This window comes from Glycine soja, chromosome 10 (genome assembly GCF_004193775.1).
Source record: "Glycine soja cultivar W05 chromosome 10, ASM419377v2, whole genome shotgun sequence".
Taxonomy (NCBI): domain Eukaryota; kingdom Viridiplantae; phylum Streptophyta; class Magnoliopsida; order Fabales; family Fabaceae; genus Glycine; species Glycine soja.
In genome coordinates this window covers 45,623,567-45,647,154 of record NC_041011.1, presented here as the reverse complement: position 1 = coordinate 45,647,154, position 23,588 = coordinate 45,623,567, and the positions used below count along the sequence as shown (strand labels likewise).

Here is a 23,588-nt window from a genome sequence, read left to right as displayed (position 1 = left end):
TTAATAATGTTTGATAATTGATAGTATTAATTGGGGCAGGGAGAGTTGTCGATGTTCGGTCAATGCCCATCATTAAAAAATGTTTAGAACCTACGTACAAAAAGATGTTAAGTACACTTTTTGGTGTATAACAGTCGTACTGATCAGAACTAAATTCAATGAATAGAAGTTCAATACTTTTTTCCAAACTAACTAATTCCTTGCACTGATTAAAAAGACCTCACCAAATAGTTCCTTGCACTGATTAAAAAGAAGTCCAAAAAAGAAGTTCAATATCCCAAGGGAATAAAAAGGAAAAAAAAGCAAGGAATTATTTAGTTTGAAAAAATATTTCTATTTACTTTCTATTTTTAATTACAAAACATCACAATTTTTATATAAAAAACAAAATAAAATGACATTTTTATAGTTTTTTTTTTAAGAAAAAGAAATATCTTCTCTAACAAAGTTTCAGTATCCATTTATGATGTAGAGAATAAAACTCTTAAACCATTAGAAAATAATAGAATTTTTTTAACACCGTTTTATTGAACAAGAAATTATTTACAAGCTAAAATCAAATAAACTTGACAAATAATGACATAAACTATTAGGTATTTCTTGAATGGGGCAATCCTAATGGGTAAAATTGTTTTAGCATGGGTGATTCATCACGTTTTTCTCAAGTAACAAGCCATGTTAAATCTGAACATGAATAAACACTCGTGCAAACACAACTTATCTTTGGGGGTAATAATTTAACTTAAATTTCTCTTCTAGCATAAGAAAAGTGCACCTAGGTTATGTCATGGAAATCAAAGACAGATCAACGCAAGAAAATTCGCAGCATATTATTTACATAGATGAAATAGAAGTTTAGAGCCTGATCTAATAATGACTCTGGTTACTGCAATAAGTCATTTACCATTATTTTCTTTACAGACAATGGACCTCATATACATACACAATAAATACACATTGCCGTCTATTCTTGACATCCTAAGTTAACTCTCCTTACGGAGATTTTCAGTCAAGTTGTTGTAGTAACGAAATCAAGCAAAGTAAGAAAAAGTAATTTATTCTAATGGCCAAGCTGATCGCATTTATCTCCAATGCTTTATATAAAGTAAAGCTTGCAGGGGAAACTTTGATATAAACATTCATGTTAGCTGTACAAAAGGAAAAGTTGGGACAGTAAGAGAGGACGGACTACTTGTCTCCAAGACCTTCATTGGATGCCTGAGGATGAACGAATTAGGCCAACAACCCTATGCGCCTTTCTGCAAATGAGGGACGGGTTTATGAGAAATCAAGGTACAGCAATGGAAATTTATACAAGAAAGGGTATGTTTGATTCCCTTTTCCCTTTTGGGTTTTAAAAACTGTTTTCTAAAACAATTTCACACTACTCAATGATCAATTTCTCATTCAAAATCTATTAATATTTGAAAATTGTTTCTAAAAGCAAGTGTTGTAAAAACCACATAAACAGAAACAGCTCGAAAATGTTTTCTAATAGAAATACTTTCCACCAGCTGTCTGAACAACCTTGTTTAGTTGTATTTTGAAAACTAAAAACAGTTTTTGAAATAGAAATCAAGCACCCCCCTAGTCTTTGCATTCCTCACCTCCAGTGGTTATCAGCTTCTCCACACGGGAAACTATATGTTTGCCATAAGTATACCGCTTCAGTGCATTTAAGTGAACCTTGATGCGAGAAAGGATCAGCTCAAGACTTCGATCGTCACAAGTCTCAAGAACCTTTTGCACTACATAATTTCCAAAAGGGTCCTTCATCATAGCCTGCAAATTGATGTTATGTCATCATTCACTAAGAGCCTCTGATTTGACAAATATAAAAAGCAACTTGATACTTAAACTTCTATAAAAAAAAAAATGGAATCCTTGGATAGTTTCCTCTTCCTAAAATCTTTTTTAGCATTGCAAACAAAACATTAGAAAGGAAAGTGAACACACAGGAACAGATTTTTGAACAATCATTGCACAGTAATAAAAGTTACAAACTAACCTCCCTCAGCTAATACTAAATTAAATGACATGAAAATAGTTTGAGTAACAGATCATCTCCAGCCTTGGAAAAGCTGAAGCTTTGAACAAGAGATGAAAGGAGCCATACCTGTAAGGGCTCATTCTCATCAGAAGTGCCAAGCATTTCATTCACCAAAATCTGACGTTCTTCAGGACTACCAAAAGCCAAACATTTCTCAATAACATTTGAAGCAAACTTTTGCTGGCTCATCTTAACAATCTGACCAGCAAGCTTGCTGATAATGGTAGTCCGTTCATGTGGTTTACCATGTTCCACAATATGCTACCAAAGAAAATTATGGTATAGAAGTACAAAGGAATTAGTAAACAACAATTAACATAAAATAGATATTATGATACAGCATACATAAACAAAACGGCATAAATAATAAACGACTCACATTTATTTTTTTCAAAAAAAAAAAGGAAAAAAGGTTCAAGTATCCCAAGTGAAAACAAACAAAATATAAAGCAAGCCATCTCAATATTCAATATATTAATAGGTGCTAAAACTTCAGCACAAGATGAAACCCAACACCATTAATCCAATTATCAACAGTGGACGAAATGGTAATATTTGTTCTATATCACTTGATAATGAAACCTCCATATATTAACTACACAAAATATAAAAGAGGAATAACAGTTGCAAGTGGCATATTAAATGTCTATTTATTAGCTTACTCAACATTTACTTAGACCAAGACAGAAGCAGAAAATGCTGTTTGTCAAAATGCAAACACAAACTTGGTACTTTTCTAAAATTGGAGACACAACCAAAGTCACAAAACTATAATGCATATTACAAGGGAGGGTATTAAGCACAGAAGTGTCAAAGCATAAAATGTTGCATCTGTAATGCCGATGTGCATTTCCTATCCCATATGAAAAAGTTCATATAATGAAAGCTACATACCTGAATAACATAATTTCCATATTGATCCTGTGCTAAAGTGCTGACAGATTGCATGATTTCCTCCATGATAATTTGTTGTGTATTTTGATCATCACAATGTTCTAGAACCCTCTGTTAGCATCCATGTAAATTGTTAATCGTTAAATAAAATGCTAAAAGAAAAAAAGTGCAACACAGCCTCAATAGAAGATGCACTATGTCGAATAGTCTAACCTGGATAACTCTGCACCCATAAGGATGAGTAGAAAGTGCAACAACTTGCCCATAAAAGGATGAAACAATAAACTGAATTTTATCTTGAGGGACACACTCTATACACTTCTGAATAACATGGTTTCCATTTTGATCACGTACACATTTCATTATTGCACCATTGAGCTCAGACACCATTTGACCCTGCTGATCCACATCAACCACCTCCAAGGCCTGTCAATAAAGTTAGCTAAGATTTGATAATGCATTCATTTCAGCTTATCTAAAAGCAAATAATCAAGAGAACAAATAAGCAGGAGGGGGTCCAGTTCCTTAAAGCTTGACCTTGTAACAATAAATATTTATCAACATCACCATAAACCAAATAAGAATTAAATTAACATTGTTGTTTAATTCTAATATAGACCTAAATACCTAAAGATGATAAAACCTTATAAGTTTGATGAGATACCACTAAAAAATATGAAATAACAAACTGACAAATTTCAGTACCGCAGAAATTGGAAAGTAATACACAAGAATATCTCAAGTGCTTCATTATTTACTTGATATTAAAGTAAATATTTAACAGTTTGAAAAAGAACTGAGCCAAAATTACTGATTTGGAAAACAGAAGTCACCTGTCCCTATAAACACAGCACTAAAGTTTGACAAGGGAAAAAGGGGATCATCTTATGGAAAAATTGAGGAAATGGGACTCTAAGAGTCAGGCATAAATTAATGCTCATATATGGTGAACAATAAGATAACATAAAGCTTGAAAGGCACCTTTTGAATCACTCTGCAACCATACATTTGCAGACTAAGAGGTAAAACATGACCTGTAAGTTGGTTGGCTAATTCCTTTCTTTGACTTTCGGTACCATGCTCAAAAAACTGCAACAGAGCATGTCAAGCATGAAATTCTTAAATCAACAACCAAATAAAAAAGAGAATATTTGTGTCAGTACTCAGTATTCAGTTGTATAAGCTAATTATACTTTTTGTATAACATAATTGCCAAAAACATCAGTCATTAAGGCACGAGCATGAGGAATGATCTCAGGAAATATCTTGGTCTTCTCTTCTACAGATGCCGTTTCTAATTTCTGCTGAATAAAGCGGCTACCATACTGATCAGTACTGCATTATGGCACAGATTATCAATTCAGATCCCCAGAGCCATATCACTAGGAAAAAACATCGGAGATGCAAGATCGATACCTGAATTGAACCACATGATCAATGATATCTGGAAGTTCAAAAGGCCTGGTCTTCTTGTTCTTGAACTCGTCTAGTAAGGATGGAGCAAATCTTCCCTCTATATTATTGCAAATATCAGCATGCCATGAGCCACCAGAACCTCCCATTGAACTTCTCATCATGGAATTTAAGCGTGAAATACGTTCATTCTCAAAGAGTGGATTTCCAGATCCAAGAGAAGGAAGTGTGGAATTTGCAATCTGCTTTCCAGAATATGGCATGCCAAGACCATATGGCTGACTCCCATAGAACCCATTAGTCAGCCCAGATTTGCTCAGAAGTGGTAGTTCATACTGTTGCTTTTGTTGAGTAAGAAGTGTCTCAAGATATGCTTTCCTAAGTCCCTCCAAATCTCCATGTGAAGCATCGGGGAAATTTCTCATTTGAAGAGGATGACCAGAACTACTCATCCCTTGCATCGAGTAATCAGCACTTTGCTGCAAGCATTGGATGAAGCGTGGGTCCAGAGTTGTGGAATGAAGTTCAGGACCAACATGGTTTCCTTGTGCATCTAAACTTTGTCCATCTCTGCGAAGTCTCATAGCTGGAACCCAAAAACTGAATTGTTAGACCAATCTAATAAGGCTAAAATCCAATGAGCATAAACAATTGATTTAATTCACACAAACACAGAGGAGTCACAGAGAGAGAGAGAGAGACCTGTCTCGAGATTATTATCGTAAACAGAATTCAATTTCGAGTTTACAAGATATGCACTAGGAACATGGCCAGTGAAGTCTGCACTTGGCAAACTTGCTGCATTTCCAGTAGAATGCACTTTTGAGCGAAGATTAGCAGAAGAAGCAGTTTTTTTCAGTAGATTGACATGGTCATTTGAACTAAAGGTGTTAAGGTTTGTCACAATATCATTATGTCTGGGCAAATTAACATTGCTTTGCGTGTTTAGTAGAACATCAGCATGGTTATCAACATCCATTTGTAGCTTAGATTTCAAAAGACTATCTTGCTCTGCATGTCTAACACCTGACAAATTTAACCCAGCTAAAGAAGACACCACATCAGTAAGATCAGTCATATTGGAAGAATGGCCATGCTGGCTGCCCACGCCCATACCACTATTCTCAACAGAGAAAACTTTACCACCCATTTGGGAAGCTGCAGACCCAACAGGTCTCCCAATAACCTGTGGTTCAGGGGTTTTCACCCTTGACAGAGAAGTGCCCACAGAGGGTGCAAAACTATGAGAAAGATTTACACCATGGTTCTGAAGTCCAACCAAACCAGGGGTAGAAGCTGAAGAACGCAAGCCCTCAAAGGATTCACGATCAACAATGCCAGTTGAACCCATAATATCACCAAATGCATTGTGACTCGCTGGACGTGACATGGTGCTAGACAACATTGTAGGTTGCTCAAGTCCTTCCTGCTAAAATGCTAACTTCAGTTATAACTATAACAGAGGGCCAATGGTAGAACAATATAAAGAAAAATAGTAGGACATGCTCTATCAGTTTATTTGCTTAAATTATAAATGTGAAAAGCATTTTTCATTTTATTGGATAGTTATGGTTAACAGTAGAAATTGAATGATAAGGATGAAATTATGATCACAAAAGAAGTTAACAACACTAAGTCAACCCCAAATCAATATAAAGGGACACTTTACAGTTTCAAAATTTAAATAATTCAAGAATAAGGAAGGATGTGTTAAGACCAAACACATACTTAACCTGGAAAACCCAGGAAAATATTAATATAGATAATTATGGACACTCTGCCACAGGAAACACCAAAATTAGAGATGCCCACCAAGTACTTCAAACTTTTTATCTAACATTTGACCAATATTTAATCAGATGTTTACGAAAAACCATTTTGAGTTACAAAGTATTTTAGGCATGTAGAATTAAGAGACTTTAAACCTCATTTAAAGATATTGTCTGCATAAGTCATAACAAACAAATTTCTTGCTTGTAAAAAAAAACAATTTTTTTGTGATTGCCACATTTATATTCATTTACATGGGTGCAGCTTTTGAAAGTCATGGATGGCACATGCCCCATAGATGTGATGATAGATGATAGAACACTCCATATCATAGTTTATGCTAGGTCAATTTGGAGTAGCTCAATGCAATTTGAAATAGTTACTATGCTATGCACCATTGTTTTTTTATATACTTTTGACTATTAGTATACTGCATATATGAACATGATAAATGGAAATGAACTAGTGCCTCCAGATTCAACAAAACTGACATCTCCAGTATGTTCTGGAATGTTGACAACAGAATTTAGCCAAAACTGTCAGATCAAAGCACCTATATTTAATGACATACACCCAAGCTTCTTTAACCATCATAACATGCCAACAACTAGTAATTAGTAAAAGTTAGACAATTCCATAAAACTGATAACGAAATCAATTTTTACCATCTTACTCTGTCAAGATGACGTTGAAACGAAAAATGACACCTCACAGTTAATAGCACATAGAAAATGTTTCATCTAGAATTGGAAATTACTACACATGCAACAACAGCATTAATTGCCTTATCCCACCAAGTGAAGTCGGCTGCATGGATCATACAATGCCATCGAGCTCGGTTAAACTCAAAAAATATTATTTAACATGAGATCTTTCTTAATAATTTTCTCCAAATTAATTACCTGAAGAATGTCAGTATAACTCGTTCTCCTCCCACCAAGACCAGCTCCTGACATTCTTGTCAAACCACCCATATGTCTGTCGAGCATCTGACTTGAACCCTGCCTAGAGACATTCCATCCACTGGCTTTGCTCAGTTCCATCAAATCATTCTCTACCTGTTGCACAGAAAATCCTGGCTGCATTGAAAATAGAGACGAACTATCGCCATTGGGAGCTACATTCTTCCTCCAGTCCCCAAATCCCTCAATTGAAGAAGACCCACCACCATGAAACCTTTGTGCAACACGCCAGTCTTCTTTCGACAACAAAGGTGGAGGCAACCTAGGATTTATACTCTCATGTGAGTAATAATAAGAAAGATATGCAGGATGCGATCGTATCTCATCTTCAGTCAAAAGTCCATTGTTATTACTCCTCCTATCATTGATCAATCCGAAATCAGAGTTCCTTAGGCTCCCAAAAGCACTCAACGATCCCTCCACTGTCGGCGGTGCACTTCCACTCCTACTAATATTGTATTCCCTCTCTCGATTGATAAATTGCCGATTACGCTGCTCTTGCAGTATCTTCTCCAGCTCACTCTGCAAGGTGTCTTCAATAGTCCCATTTGCCAAAGGCTGCATACCCTCATCTAATGTTTGCAAATCTACCTTACTCCCACCGCCCATCTGCATATCCAAACTAGAAGTCACCTACAAATGCCACCAAAAAAATGTTTAATCAAAGTTGAACAAAAGACAAACATTAAAAGAAAAAAAAGAAGACATATCTACTCCTTAATCCACTTCCTTGATGCTAAATCATGGGAAACAAAACAAAACAAAAATAAAACAACAGTCGCTGTTCCTTCTCCTTTACTATATCCTCCAAAAGGTAAATTCAAACCTAAAACATCATCAAACACAACCCCTACTATATTTATTCTCTCTCTTCATTTTTACACACAATTAGGACATACGCAAATCAATGAAGAAATTTAAATTTAAATTACAAGGGAAAACCAATCATACCTAAGACTCCACAAGCTCAAAGGCAACCTTCACACATCAACACAAACGAAACCCGAAATCTGATCCTCTCTGAAACCAAAATAGAGAAACCCATTATCGAGAAAAAGATACGACCAACCACTTCAGACAATTCACGTGCAAATCAACACGTCAATTTTCCACATTTCGACAAAAAAATCACGACGAGAAAAATAAAAAAACAGATTTTTCTTTGAAGGCAAAAAAAAAAAAGTTGCAGAGATTAATGAAAAGGGAATAAAAGTTACCACGTTGTTCTGAATGCAGATGTGAGGATGAGGAAGCTGAAAAAGAAAAAAAATGCTTTCTTTTTCTTGTTTTCTGTTCCAATCCGAAAAACAATAATTTTTTGAGAAAAAAGGGATTATTTGCAGAGAGATGGGGTGGGCCTTGGGCCGTTTTGATCACAAAAGCTTTTTTCTTTATTTTCTGTTATGCATATATATTGTTAATTTTGTTAGTGATCATCAAATTTTTCGTAGGAAATAGTAAAATTTTATGAGAATGGGATGCAATTTGATTCCTAGGTTAAAGTCTATTACAGGTTTGACAGGTAACTCATTGGGATATTAATAAGTAATTGACCTAATAATAAAACACCACTAACATTAATTGTAACCCCAAGATTTTTTTGAGGGAGGAAATTTTCTATCTGCTGTGATAATTCTATCCAATTTAACATGGATGAGTCGACTCTTTTAATATAGTGTTTTGAGAGGAGCCGTTACTACTATAATTGTTAAGAAAATTATGCACCGACTTTCAATCATAAATGATAAATTTGTTATTTTGTAAAAAAAATTATATCAGCAGAGTGATTATGATTAGATCATAAAATAAAATTATTTTATATTATTAGTAAATCACCATTACACTTGTTTTTTAATACACTTTATTTTAACACTTTTTATTATAAATTAAAATTTATTAAAAAAATAATCCTAGAAAGTTTGTTATTCCTAAAACACGTTTATTAAAATTTATTTATTTATAGTCTCATTTCTTAATTAATGAATCTCATTTATGATTTGATAATTTATGTATATAATTAATATTACAAAATAGTATAATAATAATTTACTCCATCTCATTGTTTTCATCAGACCCTATATCATTCATAAGATGCTTTAGGCTATATTCAATCAAATTAGCTAAAAAATTAATTGAAAACTAAAAAATTAGTTAGAATATGAAAACTAGAACTTGAAAAGTATTTGGTAAAATTAAATATTAAATTAACAAAAAAAATTATAAAATCACATGAAATCATGATTTGTTTTTAAAAAGTAATAAGGAAATTTAACAAATGTACTAAGGACAAAAGAAAAGAAAATATAAAAAAAAACTAGAAGCTAACTTTTATAAAATACTATTTTAAGTAACATTTTAAAAATTATTAAAAGCTATTAAAAACACTTATTCATCCAACAGTCAAACAGGTTATTTAACTAATAAAAAGAGTTAGAAATTAATTAAAATGTTTTGTCAAACATAAAAGTGATTGCATATTAGATTGGATTGATTTTGAAGAGAAAAATCATTCGATCTAATCATTTGGATTTTATTAATTTATCATTCAACTGATTTAATTTAAACTTTTAATCCGATCGAATCCAATTTTAAACAATTTGGATTGGATCAATTTTTGATTTTATTACTACTTTCAATTTTTTAAAATATATTAAATAAAAGGTAAGATATATAATAAATATAAGTGCAAATAATTTAAATATAAAATATTTTATTTATGTGTCATCATATAATTGATAATAGAATATTTACACATCTTAAATCAAGTATATTTTTCATAAATAAATATAAGTTATATCATAATTTTATAAATATATAAGAAAAGAAATAAAAAGGAGTGATATTATAAATTTATAAACAAACATATATACATATAATTTCAATTTGAATCAATTTTTAAAAATCAAATCCAAAATCTGATATAATTCAATAAAATTTTCCATTTTCCATTTTGTTTGATCTGTTTGAATTCGATTTTTGCTGTTTCGGATTGATTTTTCGATATTGAATCATTTATGAACATCCCTAATATCATCAACTAATTCACAAAGATTACAAAAATATTTTATTTAATTAATAATATTAAATTTATCCAAAAATAATTACCCCACACATTTATAAGACATACTACTAATAAGGACTATATGTAGATGGTGTAATGCATAATAGTGCTAATAAACTAATATAAATACTACTACAAATAAAGTAAATATTATATACTAATGAATTATAAATTAAATCTCATTAAATACTAATAAGTTGATAAATATGAAATAATATTAAATAATGATGCATATTTCACAAAAAATGATGCATATAAATAATAAATATATAATAATATATTACAATTAATATGGATAATTTAATGTTGATAAAAATAAATTAGAATAGGTTAACATTCTTCCACAAAATATAAATATATTGGATACGATATAAATATATTACGATAAGATTAACTATAAATATATGATATAAATATTGTTTAGTGAAACACAAAAAAATTATTACATTGATAATAACGTCTTATTTCAACACTAAAATATGAAATAAAAAAATTAAGACAACACAATTTTTAAAAGAAGAAATGTTTAAAACAGAGTGATTAAGCTATAATTAAAATATATAATATTAAGACAAAGTATTACCCCTAACCTTCCAAGCTAACGATGGGTTCAATTCCCTCTAACTGCTTATATTCTCTATTTATTTTATTTGAATATATATTTTTCTTATAGAATAAATTTAGATTTTTAATTATTTTTTCAATTATTTATTTAAAATTCTTAATAAAATAATAGTCTTTTAAGATTATGCACATTGATTAAGAAACATTTAATTGATACAAATTTAGAAGAAAAAAAATACCAGTAGATTTTCAACTACTATTGTCATTAATTATCCCATTATCAACCAATAACAAATACATTATTTTCTCATCAAAAAAATACATTCTTCCCTCCACCAATTTATTTCTACGGCAAATGTCTCTTTCCAATGTAAGTATTTATTGTTTTTCTTAATTACATCTAGGGGTATCGTTGAAAAAATATCTGAAAAAAGTTAAAAAATTATTATTTTGAAACAAAAACTAAAAAGACTATTGTTTTGGAACGAATGGAGTAAAATTGTGAAACTCATGTCTTATTTGATGAACCTTCTCATAATTTTATAATTTTTGATAAAGTTTTAACCAACATAAAAAAAAATGTGACACAAAAATAGTGTTTGAGTGTGTGTTCCTAGCACTATTCGGCCAAAATTATACAATTAGAACTTGAGACATCAAAATCCCACAAATATGATGCTGAACAAAAATTACAACTAAATCTTTATAAAAATGATTTTAGATGATCATATTTGTTGAATTTTGTGACCCGAATTTGGTTGAAGAGATATTTAGAAAAAATATACCAGTGAATTTTAGTGAAGAAATACTTAGGGGTGTATTTAATTAGAATTTTAAAAGATTTTTAAAAAAAATTGTGAAAAAAATGTTGAGGTATTCAATCAAAATTTTTAAACAATAAAAATAAATCTTATGTTATTTAATGAACATTATTATGACTTTTAAAGAAATATAATAAAATTTGATGGTATTCAATTAAGATTTTTTAAAACTTTAAAAATATCTTGTGATATTCAAAGATATACAAATTTTGATGTATTTGTTTAGAATGAATTTCATGAGACTTTTTAGTAGAAAATGTACATTAAACAATCCCACTCAAATTCTTGAAATTTCATGAGACTTTTTTTTTCTTTTCCAATTAATTGACATGTTTTTCTTGTTTCATCACGCAAAATCTCTCATCTCTTCATTGAAAATGGTAGACATTATAATTTTTTGTACTCTTTCGATCAATGATCAACATGCCCTAAAACATGTTATATGAGAGATCTTTCAAATTCTTTGAAGTTGAGACATCTTGATTACATGCTTATACATATAAATGAATATAAATATATATGAACATGAAAATATATAATTTGAATGAACGTGAGAAGTTGACTTATGTGTAATTAGATAAATATATATCTGGGGTTGAAACAATTGTTTAACATATTTTTTGTTTGGTGAGATCGTTATTGTGAGAATGACTACAAGTATTATGTTACTGTAAAATATTACGATATATAAATTTTATATAATTAACATTATTGATGATTGAATGAGAATAAACCTAGTGTGTTTGTAAATATGTTAGAAAAAAATTGATTTATTACTTAATAAGATGAGTTTTTATTTAAAGTGTTAGCCCGATAAAATTCATGGATTTTTATAATGATTTTGAATATTTTTTAAAAATTTATAAAATTCTTTAAAATCTATAATGTATTTTCAAATCTTATGAATTCATATTTTATAAATTTATTAAAATCCGAACTAAAAAATCTTAATCATAAAAATCTTTTAAAAAAATCTTAAAAGTCATTATATTCTTATAAAATCTTTTAAAATCCAAAAAAAAAATTATACCAAAATAATTTTTTAAAATCTTAATCTAATACATTTTTTATAAAAAAAATATCTTACTAGATTTGTGATTGATATCCCACATATTTTCTCTAATTAGCATATTAATATCTTAGAAATTTTTCTAACTCGTGCATCAATCTCAGATACTTTCTCTAATTATTATATCAAATATCCCATGGTTTTTTCGTGTCTTGGGTTTCCACGTAAAATTCTTGATGTTTATTAAGTTCGTATTTTTAGTTTTCTGTTTGCCATTATTTCGTAACAATATGTTTTAATAAAATTTAAAATAATTTTTTAATCCAATGTAAAATTTATATTTTTTGTAATAAACTTTTTTTAGCTATAAAATTAATTTTAATTTTAAAAAACCGACTACCACAACTCATCTAAATATGCAATTAATTCCTTTCGGATGACCTGAAAAATGTTGATTAAGTATTTATTAGGTGCAGATGTGTTTAATGACTCTATGACTTTACAAGTTTAGCCGGATTAAATTCTACAGAAGTTTTTTACATTCTCCTATTTTTATGATTTTTTTTTTTTTTTACATTTTCCTCGAATAGAAAAGTAAGGATGTTTAATATTGGTTTCTTTTATATTCTCATTTTATCTCACCATCATCCTAATCTGCATATATATAGTTTTTTCCCGTTAATCTGATAAACTATTAATTCAGATGAGATAATGGTTAATTTAGTTTTAATTAAGTTTAAGTAAATAGATGATTAGTTTAATTTTATAATTAGTCAAATCCTTATAACAAACCCTGTAATTGGTCAATATCTAGTGTGTGTTTTGTTTTAACTTTTTAGCGTGTGCCTCCAAGATAGTATGAATAAAAGTAGTTCGATCCTCCATAAAATCTCACTGTACTCACAAGTTTGTTGAGTAATCTCCCTTCGTAAGGAGAAGTATATCTTATTCTCTATAATCCATACTCCGTTAACTCTGAGGAGTATACACTACACAAATTGATTAAATGTTAATTCTATGATAGTAGTATATTATAGATTAGTGACTTTACGAAAAAGAAATTTTTGAAAGTTTCTAAACACGGACGAAAACATTAGAGAAATGTTGATGGACACGATTTTCCAACAGTGTATGATCCATGATCATAAATTCATTTTCATTTTGAAGACAGTAATAGTATCTATTCAGTGGATCAGACAATCAATAACAAGCTTGTAGGCTGCGAAGACTTGAAAATTTATGATTAAAAAGTTAGATGAAAGAGCGCTGGTCAGTGAAAATAATGTGTTATAACTTGAAAATTTATGATTAGAAAGTTTATTCAACATATCAAGTTTCAACCATGCATTTAATTCTCCATAAATTATGAAGAAAGAACAAGGAAACAAAGTAAGGTTAGGCAACAAACCTTGCTGTCTTGAATGAAAAATTGAAGACACTACCCATATTCATTGAGCTATAATTTATGTTCGAGCACTTTTGGTGACTGAGTACTCTATATTGCGGCATTAAATGGTTATAAATATCCTTTATCATCACCAGAAGATTGCACTAGACACTTTCAACATAGAAAAAAAAAGTATCTTCAACAAACTCATTTGATCGCTCCTTACAAACTAAGTGTTGTCTCTGCCACAATCTATGATTACCAATACTTCAAACATGAGCAAAACTTTTTATGGTAAGGTAACAAGAGATCAGAAAAACCACAAATAAACAGAATGGAGAAGTCATGGCAAGCAAAAACTTGACTCAAAATTGTGGATGTGCAATCAAACTAGATAGAATGACTGGACAGACTAGACAACAGCAGACATATCTAATCTTCCAGGATTTAAGCCTCAAAACTTCACTCCCTCAAACTCTTCACAATCTCGGAGAGGGCGGAGTATGTTCCAAAAGCAGAACATACAACACCTACTGTGATAATTGTAATGCAAAGTGCTGCCTGTAGACATGAAGTAAAAATAGTCACAGTATTAATCATAAACTATGCAAGTAAGTTTTAAACTAATTAGTGGGAAACAAAAGTATCTTTTGATATTTCTTCTAGCATTGCTTAAAAATCCTTGGGTGTCTCGTTGTAAGTCGTATTGATTTCAAAATGGTATATTTCTATTCAAAATTCCTTTTCATTTGTATCCTTTAAGTGTTAGTTTTGATTTTGAAATCAAATGAAAGTGGTCCTAATTTTTCTCACGATTCCAAGTTATTAACACGATTTCAGTTTTAATTATAAAGTTGTTGAAAGTATATTTACATCCTGATATTATGGAATCAGTTTTTATTTTTATGATGGATAAAATCTAATCTATATAAATAGGCATCCCTATAAACACATTAGAAACAATCCCCATTCCATCCATCCAAGGTGAGTATGTTAAAGGGTAGAAGTATTCTTTGTGATTAAATTAAATATACTGTTATGCTTTTTGTGGTGTACAAAATTTATCATTAAGTTCTATAAATATCAAAATAGTTTGTTTTTGAAGCCTTTGAGTAGTTCACACTTAATTTTGAGGGGACATTATTAGTCTGTTACCAACTTACCATGTTTAATATTCATTTCACCTCAGGCTCATAATTTGTGTAAAGATCCCTCTTTAGTCAAGCTTATTTATAGTAATTGTTTGAAAGTGTTCATATTCATCCAGGCATGCTAATTTTTTTATCAATGCTGTCACATTAAGAGTTGCTTATTGTTCTAGCTCCAGGACTTGGGAAGGGTAGTTATATGAAATGGATGATCTAAGATTCGGTCACTAAGTAAATTGCAAGTGGAAACCTCTAATGACAAAATCAAAGAAGTAAATGTCCGGATATTCATGATTCGTTAAAATCGTTGTATTCCATAAAGTCATAAAGAATTTATTTTTTCACATCAATACTCTCTTTTTATATGTCCACTTTTGAAAGAAAAATTTGTTTCTTCTTATCGTCCATTAAGAAGTTCAAGACAACATCAATCACTATCTTCTCATTTATACCCTTTTCTCTAACTAAGTCTTAAAATGAGAGATAAAAGTAGTGGAAGTCAAATTAAGAAGTTAAAAATAGGAAGATATTTATTACATTATGGCTTATATTGAGCCGTATTATTAAGTATGAAATCATCATACCTGTATTCGTGTCACTTTGCCCCGCAAGATTCTTAGGAAACAAGCACAGGGTAGTATCAAAGTCTGTCATCAAGGTTGGTTTTAATTAGTAAAATGCTTATGTCAGTAATTTTAGGAGCAAGAACAGATAAACTGAATGGAACTTACAACAAGCATTGTGAGTAATGATCCAATCAATGACATCACCAGACCTGTAAAAGAAAAAATTATATTTGCTGTTAATATACATAGTGCAACTATGTCGCAGTGCAAAGATTTTCTGAAATGAGAAAGTAATGCATTTAATTGTTCCCTGGGTTGGTCTATATATAAATAGTTTTCAGATTTAGTAAAGAAATAATATGAAGTGAAATTGATCAACAACCAAGCACATGAGAATAGGAAGTGGGAAGACTCACCAAAAAAGGGAACTGAGAGACCAATAAATAGGGTAGAAAGAACCAGCCCTGTTCTGATGAAGATGGAATATAGATAAGACTTGGCATGGTTTGACGGTATCAACTCCTCCAGACTCATTGCCACTGGAGATATAGTCAATGCATACGTGATGCTAGTTAAGTACAAAACATCTTTCTTTGCTCACAGTGTAAAAGTACTTTAGAAATGCAAGAGAAATGACATGTGGGACTAAAATTGATATAACATATTATTTCCTGTCAAATACTATCATCTTGAATTAACATTTTGTACATGAAAAGGAACACAAAGAGAAAGTCCATGTCCTTTATCATGTTTTATATATTTTTTCCACAATTCAAGTAAAACATGATGCTACTTAGAAATGTTGTCAATTGTGCAGCATTCCTGTCTCTGATGATGCAAAATGCTTGAATTACTTGAAAATATTTTGTTTGCAACAAAATTTCTTATTCAATTTTCTCTCAAATATTACTTAAAAGAAGAAGAAATTTCAAATTTTAAATGCGGTCACAAATAAAGAAGTCAATAAATGCAGGATGGAAACAATGCCATTCCTTTTTTCCACATTATATAATGATATGCTGGTTCATATGTAATTTACGTAAGGCACGTATAAAGGATATTTGGTAAATGGATTAACCACCTGCAAAATAAAAGTAACAGATAACAATGTTGGTTATTTATATGATTAATAAAACATTAATAATATGCTGATACTGAATTAAGAATAGTATTAGAATAATAAAAAACAAAAATAGAGAAGCTCTTTCCCCAACTCTTTCATTGACCTCAAAAAAAGGCATATGAAATTTAAAAATGGCAACTTGAAGTGCCCCCGGTAACACTAGAACTATTAAATTTAATATCCTGAATAATATGATCAGCTTCCCTTAGCCACTTGGTCAATGGTTATAGAGGAACTAATGCTATGCAAGAATCAATTATCCCAAAAGCACATGCTATTATGTTTAGGCCCAAGATTGGTCTTTTCTTCAATATTCATTTCCATGAGGAAAACCCAAAAAAATAAAATGCAAATCTAATAAAGATGTTTCCACTAAAAAAAAAATCTGAAATAGGATGTAGAATAAGTATACCGTAGTCCAGACAGCAATATTTGTGGCTACCAATTCTTTAGGCATGTTGAGAGTGAACTGAGACAGTATAGCTTCTCCAAACATTGTGTATCCCATTACAGCAGCCCCAGCATACAATAAGGTACAAATACCAAAACTGTGAGAAAAAGAACAGTCACAGGTTGTATTAGACTCACTGATAGAATTTTAACTAAAGAAAATAAAAATCTTATGCATCATGTACATCATATATTCCACATCTTGAGGCATTCATGCCTAACTGCTAGATGATCTGTGTTGCTTATACTTCTCTTCTAGTTGACCTAAAACAGATAATTATATCTTTTGATTATACTTGTAAATTACAATTTGTACAGGACTTGAGGAGATTCAATATTTAGTGGAAGGACTAGTGGCAGCTGAGCTATAGATTATGGCCAAAAGTTATTTACCATGCTAAGAGCACTCCAGGAAATTGGTTTGGATTTGCCATGGATGTATAAATGTTCGGGAACACTGCATGTCCAGAGTAGCAGTAACCATAAAGACCAACAGCAACAGGAAGAGTTGAAAGATTGAGTGTGGTCCCTTTGCTATGAAAGCCTACGTCCTCTATGCCAACCCATAACAAGCAGAGAACCACTAAAATCGATGCAACAACTCCACCAGCTATAACAAACATGGTAAAAGATTATAATAAGCTTTTACAAATAATGATGACAGTGTAATATGTGTCTGCTGACTGCCAAAACATACAAATTGATGGACAACTAGTAACCAATTATGAATGACAACAATTAGAAGAATGAAATTTGAGAAGCTACAAATGTTATATATAGTTGGTAACTTGATACGTTATTATAGTTTCCTTTAACAACAACAACAAAGCTTATCCCAATACAGAAAAGGATATACCATGAAGTATAATAAAACCTTATTTCAGCAATATGACCTTAAGGCCAAAGGCAAATGGGACCAAGCTTTAATGGATAACTGATCACTACCTGCACCAAAAATAAGCTCTTACCGGATATGTAACTGAGAATGCTTAGGTCACGGAGCCAAACAGTAGGAAGAACAGCCAAGGTAGTAATCACAGCAAACAAAGTACGTGAATTCAGTTCAATTCCACCCAAATTCAAGTGTGCACTTGGAAATAAAGAAGACAAATTGTCACCCTCCAAAATTATATATTCAATGCAACAAGCCTGCATGAAGAAATATTCAATAGGCAAAGTAGTTGCTAGAAATTTAAAAACGTCATCATAATAGGTAGCCAATAAGATGCAACTGTGGAATCCAAATAGGTAGCCACTCAGAATTTAATTTTCATCATTATAATTATTTGGTTTTAAAAAATTACTATAGGTAGAGACTACGAACGGAATACTCGCTGCTGAGAGAAGGCATCGGTACTTACATATAATTCCACGTACAATACTATCTGCATCCAAAGAAAAAAAAAAGAGAGAATAAAAGAGATATTAGAAACTAGTTATTTTTAATTAACATATCATTTGTCCCCATAGAAAGCACATAAACAACATGATAGAGACATGGGAACACAACAAAATTAAAAAATTACAAGACCTGACACATCTATAATCTATAATACAACTTATAAAATTAACCTAAAACATAAATCTTAAATCAAAATAGAGAATCAATGTTTGGAAAGTGAGCATGAGTTATTATAGACATAATAAAATGTTATAATTTGTCTACTTATTGTGATATTTTTATCTCTGTCAGTATAAAAGTTTATAAAATAAAAATAGAACTGTTTGACATGAATACATATGAGACACGGGTGGGACATGGACACTTCAAATAAGAGTAGAGATCAGCATGAAGACTTACTGAAATGGCAATACGTCCAGTAGTACCAAATGCAGCTTGGCCAATATCAGGATACGTCTCAAGCTCAGGTTCACTGTCCAGGCAGGAACGCAAGAGCAGCCCAGTATAAAATGAAATAATTGCAAAAATGACCAATATAGAAAGCCCAAGCCATCCACCTACTTTGGCAGCATAAGGTGTAGAAAGGATTCCAACACCACAAAGAACATTTATGCCTACAAAATCCAAAATATGAATAAGGGAACAGCATCACTAGCAATTCAAATAGTTTCAAATCAATATCATCAACAAAAGCCTTATCCCATTAGGTAATGTCAGCTACATGGATCACAATGTCATTCGGTTCGGTTAAAGACCAAATTCTCATAGATATTATTCACCTTAAGATCCCTCTTAATAATTTCCTCTATTATCATTCCTGGAATGCCTCTATCCTTGTTCATAGGGCTATCATGCAATTTACTTTGTTCTTCAATGCTTCCAATAACCTTCTTTACACATGTCAAAATTACCTTAACCATTTTTTTTCTTTTTTACAATGATGACAATGAGAATCAAACTTCAGTCATCGTCCATCTACTCCAATCCTTACCACTGGACCCAAATAGTAAATCGAGGTACCCATTTTATGATAAACTTTCCTTCCATTTTTGTTCCTCTAGTAGGCCTAGTATTTCCGGCAATTGCAATGGTTTCTTTATTTTTTCATGTTAAAAAAAATAAGATTTTTTAGATACAGAAAACAAAGTAAAATTGTGGGGTTTTTTATTCCCCAATTATAATACTAAATTCAAAAAAAGGAGAGTAATGAGTATAATCTTTCGCTCAGAAGATGTATTAATATATTCTATGGCGGAGGTTCGAAGAACAAGCAATTTATTTTGGGCCGTTTTCACTTTGTTACCCTAATGAGTTAAATTCAATCTAAATTAGTATATATAAGATCATGGTCAACTTAGATATGAGAAAATGAAATTATGAACCATTTTGAACAAGTGATGCTGACAAAGTGGTTTGAACTGTCACTCTTTTAATTTATGTAGGCCTGATAAGCTAGGAAAAGTTATATCATTGGCTAATATGGTCCCCGCAATCAGAGGACTGATTGAATGTGTCTGTTGGACATCTTAATTGCCGCTTGCAGAAAACACATAATGTTCCGAACCCCTGCCACTCTCGCTAGTAAGGATGACAAATAGATACCCAACCCTTTATCTTCAAATAAAACATATGTCAAGTAATTTTGTATTAAATAATTCATAAAATGAAGTAAAAGATTGAACCAACTAGTACTATTAATACAAACACTTGTGCTTAACTCTATGGTTTACTTTATTATAATTTAAATATTATGGAGACATATTTGAGTTTGAAGTGGTTTAAATGAGTGTCTATATCTCAAACCTATCTCCACCTCACAATTTATAAGTTGTGTAAGATCTGATCCTAACTCCAAACCTAATCAATCAAGTGGGACAGGAAGGGTACCCGCCATGTTTTTTATTTGATTCTTTTGTCATGTAACTCTTATGGACGCTGTTTTTTGGAGTGTTATCTTGCTTGTTTACCTTCTATTTAATGCAACCCGTGCATTGTCTCAATTTTCAAGCACAAAGAAACATTCCTTTTTTACAACTCAGATCATGATTATGTATGGATACAAAAGAAAGATAACGTATATGAAGAAATTTACATCCCCTCTTTTTTCTCACCAAATTTTGCTTGCGTCTAGAAAATTCCTTCAAATATATAAGTGTAAATTTGCTTATAAAAATGTGGCAACATGGTATACTTTAAGATATAAAAAATAAGCTTATATAGTACACCAATTAATTTGTATCATTTCCTTCTTTTACCTTAACCAATTATTTAATATTTTTCCCTCCTTCTTTTGTCCTATTTATTCACTTCGAAGATAAGGTTGAACATTTTTTTTCTTATAATAGAATTATGGCCGTAGATCAAATGAAAAGTATAGAAAGCCCAAAGGTTAAACAATATACCATTAAGCATAGCTTGCCCAAAAGAGCAGTGGCGAGAGGGAACTTCAAGATGAGCAACCTTGGAATCCTTCTTAATCAAAGAAGACCTTCTAGAAGGAAGAGGAGGAAGCAAGGTATGAGAGCTACGTCTCTGATGCTGCTCATCTTCTGTGTCTTGTTGTATCAGAGGCTTTGTCAATGAAGGAAGTGCTTCAGGAGTGTGCCTCCTTGTTAGTGATGTAGAAAGGAAAGAACTGCTTAGTCTTGACAATGAGGGTGTGCCCAAAAATCCAATGTTTGGTGATGGCACACTACTATATAGATCAATAGATTGCCTGAAACATCATCAATTACAACAATAGCATGAATATTCAATTGATGCACTTCACAACAACTGGTTGGTAAAAAAATTCAACTTTTTTACATGCTTCTTGACTAGGTCAAACACGAGTGCTTTTTTCTTTTATCGACAAATATTAGTTGATTAGTTTTGTTAGAAATATCCGGTGGAGGGATTTGAACTCGTGAACTCTCCATCCTCCCTTCTCCCTTCACCATTCTCAACGAGGGTAAACCTTATATCTCCTATAAAACACAACTGTTATATTCTGGTTTCTTCTGATGCTGAAAAACTTATCAGAAAAAGGTTCCTAACAAATTTTACATTAACCCCAAAAAGTAAAATCACTTTCCAAGGATCATAATAGAAAAGGAAGAGAAGAAAAAGACAATTATTAACCATGAAAAGAAATTAGAAGATGCCTTTTGACACTCCTAGAAACATAAAAAAAAGGAAACATGAAAAAACAATCATAAGAAAATCACAAATCGAGTGGAATTGAAACAAGAAAAGGGGTTGACCTGTAACTCTGAGGCCATGAGATGTTGTAAGAACTGGGCTTTCTCTGTGGAGGGTTTTCATTTGAGTAATTGGAAGAATCAGAATCGTTTCCACCACCTTCACCTTTGTTCAAATCCTTCTCCTCGTCTTCTTCATCACTCTCAATGATGAAACTGTTTTCTGAAACAGAGTTATTCATCTTCCTTCAATCTCTATCTCCCTTCAAAAATCCGCTACCTCTTCAGCAGTTCACCTTCACAAAATGACTCTGTCTCATCAAAACACATCACAAGAGCATAAAGGATGAGAAGCCTTTATAATAAATTTTAAGGTAATTTTGCAACTCCAAATCCTGAGTATCCTAATCTTGAACTTTTCACTTTAAACCAAAATGCAAACTGCACGTGGGGTGAGATTTGAAGAAACCATTCCTATTACATATTCTTACTCAGAGATACAAATTAACCTCTCAACTTAAAAACACAAGCACCTTTATGTGGATTTTGTTTTTTTTTCAAAGAACAATAAAGTGAAAAGTGAAAACCAAGGGAGAGGAGAACACAGAGAAAAGAAACAGGTGGCTAAGCAAAGTACCTTTGCTTTGTGTTCTCACTTCTCACACACACTCTCTGTGAATATGCAGTTATGGTTCTTACTCTTAGTTCTTATAAATAATACAGCTTTTGATGGTGGTGTTGGTGTATGTGAAAAAACGTGAAGATTCACGATGACAGAACAGAAGGAAGGAGGAGGCTTTAGCAGTTTCTTGTTATGCGTATATCTGTACTTTGTCTTAGACGGTGCAGGCACCTAACAAAATCCTAGCCCTGCATCATTATTATTATGTAATAATAGATTGCCAATTGCCATGTTGATGCTGGCATGGGTCCCCATTTTTGTTTGTAGTTACTTATAGATCATCATGATAATAACTTTAACAACTTAAGGAGTGTTGGTACTTATTTACATAACTGCTGCTTCAAGTAACATCACTTTATTTTATTTTAGGGGGGGCCAAGCAGGAGCTAGCTTCCTTTGGGAACTTTATACATTCCTAAAATGAACACATGATATATATGAAATTAAAATTAAGGCAACTGAAAATATGTTTCATATTCTCTCTTGCTTTTTTATCCCTTACCTAAGCAAACAATGCTCTCCCAAAATGGTAGAAATTAGCAAAAATAATTAAATATAGTTTTTTTATTAGAAGAATGTTTAAATATAGTTATATCACAGTATACTGTCACAATATATCAACAATCCAAAAGATGTGTCATTTAATTATGAATCGTATGGTGAGATAATTAATATTTATAAAAATTACTTTAAAACACATACTTTCTTCGGTCACATCTATTAGAAAAAAAATTCACACTTAAGAAAATTAGTTATGTTTATTAAATTGTGTGAATCTTAATTAAAAAACAGTTTTTTTAAATTAACCTTTATTAGATAAAAAAACATAAATCCCCTTCGGTAAAAATAATAAATCAAGCATAAACCTCTATTAAATAAAAAAAAATCTATTTTGAAAATAGTTGAGATTTATTTATATTTAAAATTCAAATACAATGATTTTTTTGTTTGTATTTGAGACCAAAGTAGTATTTAATTAGAATATTCTTTAAATTGAATATATATATATATATATTTGAATTTGATACATATTTTATTATAGATAAAATTGATGATATAAAAGAACAGCATCTACAACTTAGATAATGGTATGATATATTTAATTAT

At 31.2% G+C, this 23,588-nt stretch overlaps 2 protein-coding genes across 6 annotated transcripts; both read right to left on the bottom strand.

The window, feature by feature from the left end:
* Positions 1 to 807: 807 nt before the first annotated feature.
* On the bottom strand, positions 808 to 8,456 carry LOC114369930 (pumilio homolog 4-like). 3 transcript variants are annotated; one of them, XM_028327211.1, is made up of 12 exons: positions 8,307 to 8,439; positions 8,041 to 8,109; positions 7,030 to 7,722; positions 5,060 to 5,786; positions 4,361 to 4,943; positions 4,138 to 4,279; positions 3,926 to 4,033; positions 3,158 to 3,370; positions 2,945 to 3,055; positions 2,117 to 2,311; positions 1,608 to 1,782; positions 808 to 1,259 (listed from the first exon to the last, which is right to left on the bottom strand). In XM_028327211.1, the coding sequence occupies exons 3-12, from the start codon at positions 7,702 to 7,704 to the stop codon at positions 1,234 to 1,236; spliced, it is 2,955 nt and encodes a 984-aa protein (XP_028183012.1). In that variant the 5' UTR covers positions 7,705 to 7,722; positions 8,041 to 8,109; positions 8,307 to 8,439; the 3' UTR covers positions 808 to 1,233. The 3 variants fall into 3 exon arrangements, with proteins under 3 accessions (XP_028183012.1, XP_028183013.1, XP_028183014.1); XM_028327212.1 differs by having other exon boundaries at positions 5,060 to 5,783; positions 8,307 to 8,438; XM_028327213.1 differs by lacking the exon at positions 8,041 to 8,109 and having other exon boundaries at positions 8,307 to 8,456.
* A 5,505-nt stretch (positions 8,457 to 13,961) lies between these two features.
* On the bottom strand, positions 13,962 to 22,728 carry LOC114370949 (amino acid transporter AVT1C-like). Of its 3 annotated transcripts, none has more exons than XM_028328353.1 (13): positions 22,437 to 22,728; positions 21,863 to 22,095; positions 21,023 to 21,336; positions 19,020 to 19,234; positions 18,580 to 18,603; positions 18,187 to 18,367; positions 17,612 to 17,828; positions 17,181 to 17,316; positions 16,707 to 16,726; positions 16,062 to 16,207; positions 15,811 to 15,854; positions 15,664 to 15,726; positions 13,962 to 14,492 (listed from the first exon to the last, which is right to left on the bottom strand). In XM_028328353.1, exons 2-13 carry the CDS (start codon positions 22,039 to 22,041, stop codon positions 14,394 to 14,396), a joined length of 1,638 nt encoding a protein of 545 aa, XP_028184154.1. In that variant the 5' UTR covers positions 22,042 to 22,095; positions 22,437 to 22,728; the 3' UTR covers positions 13,962 to 14,393. The 3 variants fall into 3 exon arrangements, with proteins under 3 accessions (XP_028184154.1, XP_028184155.1, XP_028184153.1); XM_028328354.1 differs by having other exon boundaries at positions 21,863 to 22,110; positions 22,499 to 22,728; XM_028328352.1 differs by having other exon boundaries at positions 21,863 to 22,110; positions 22,437 to 22,727.
* Between the last annotated feature and the right edge of the window lie 860 nt (positions 22,729 to 23,588).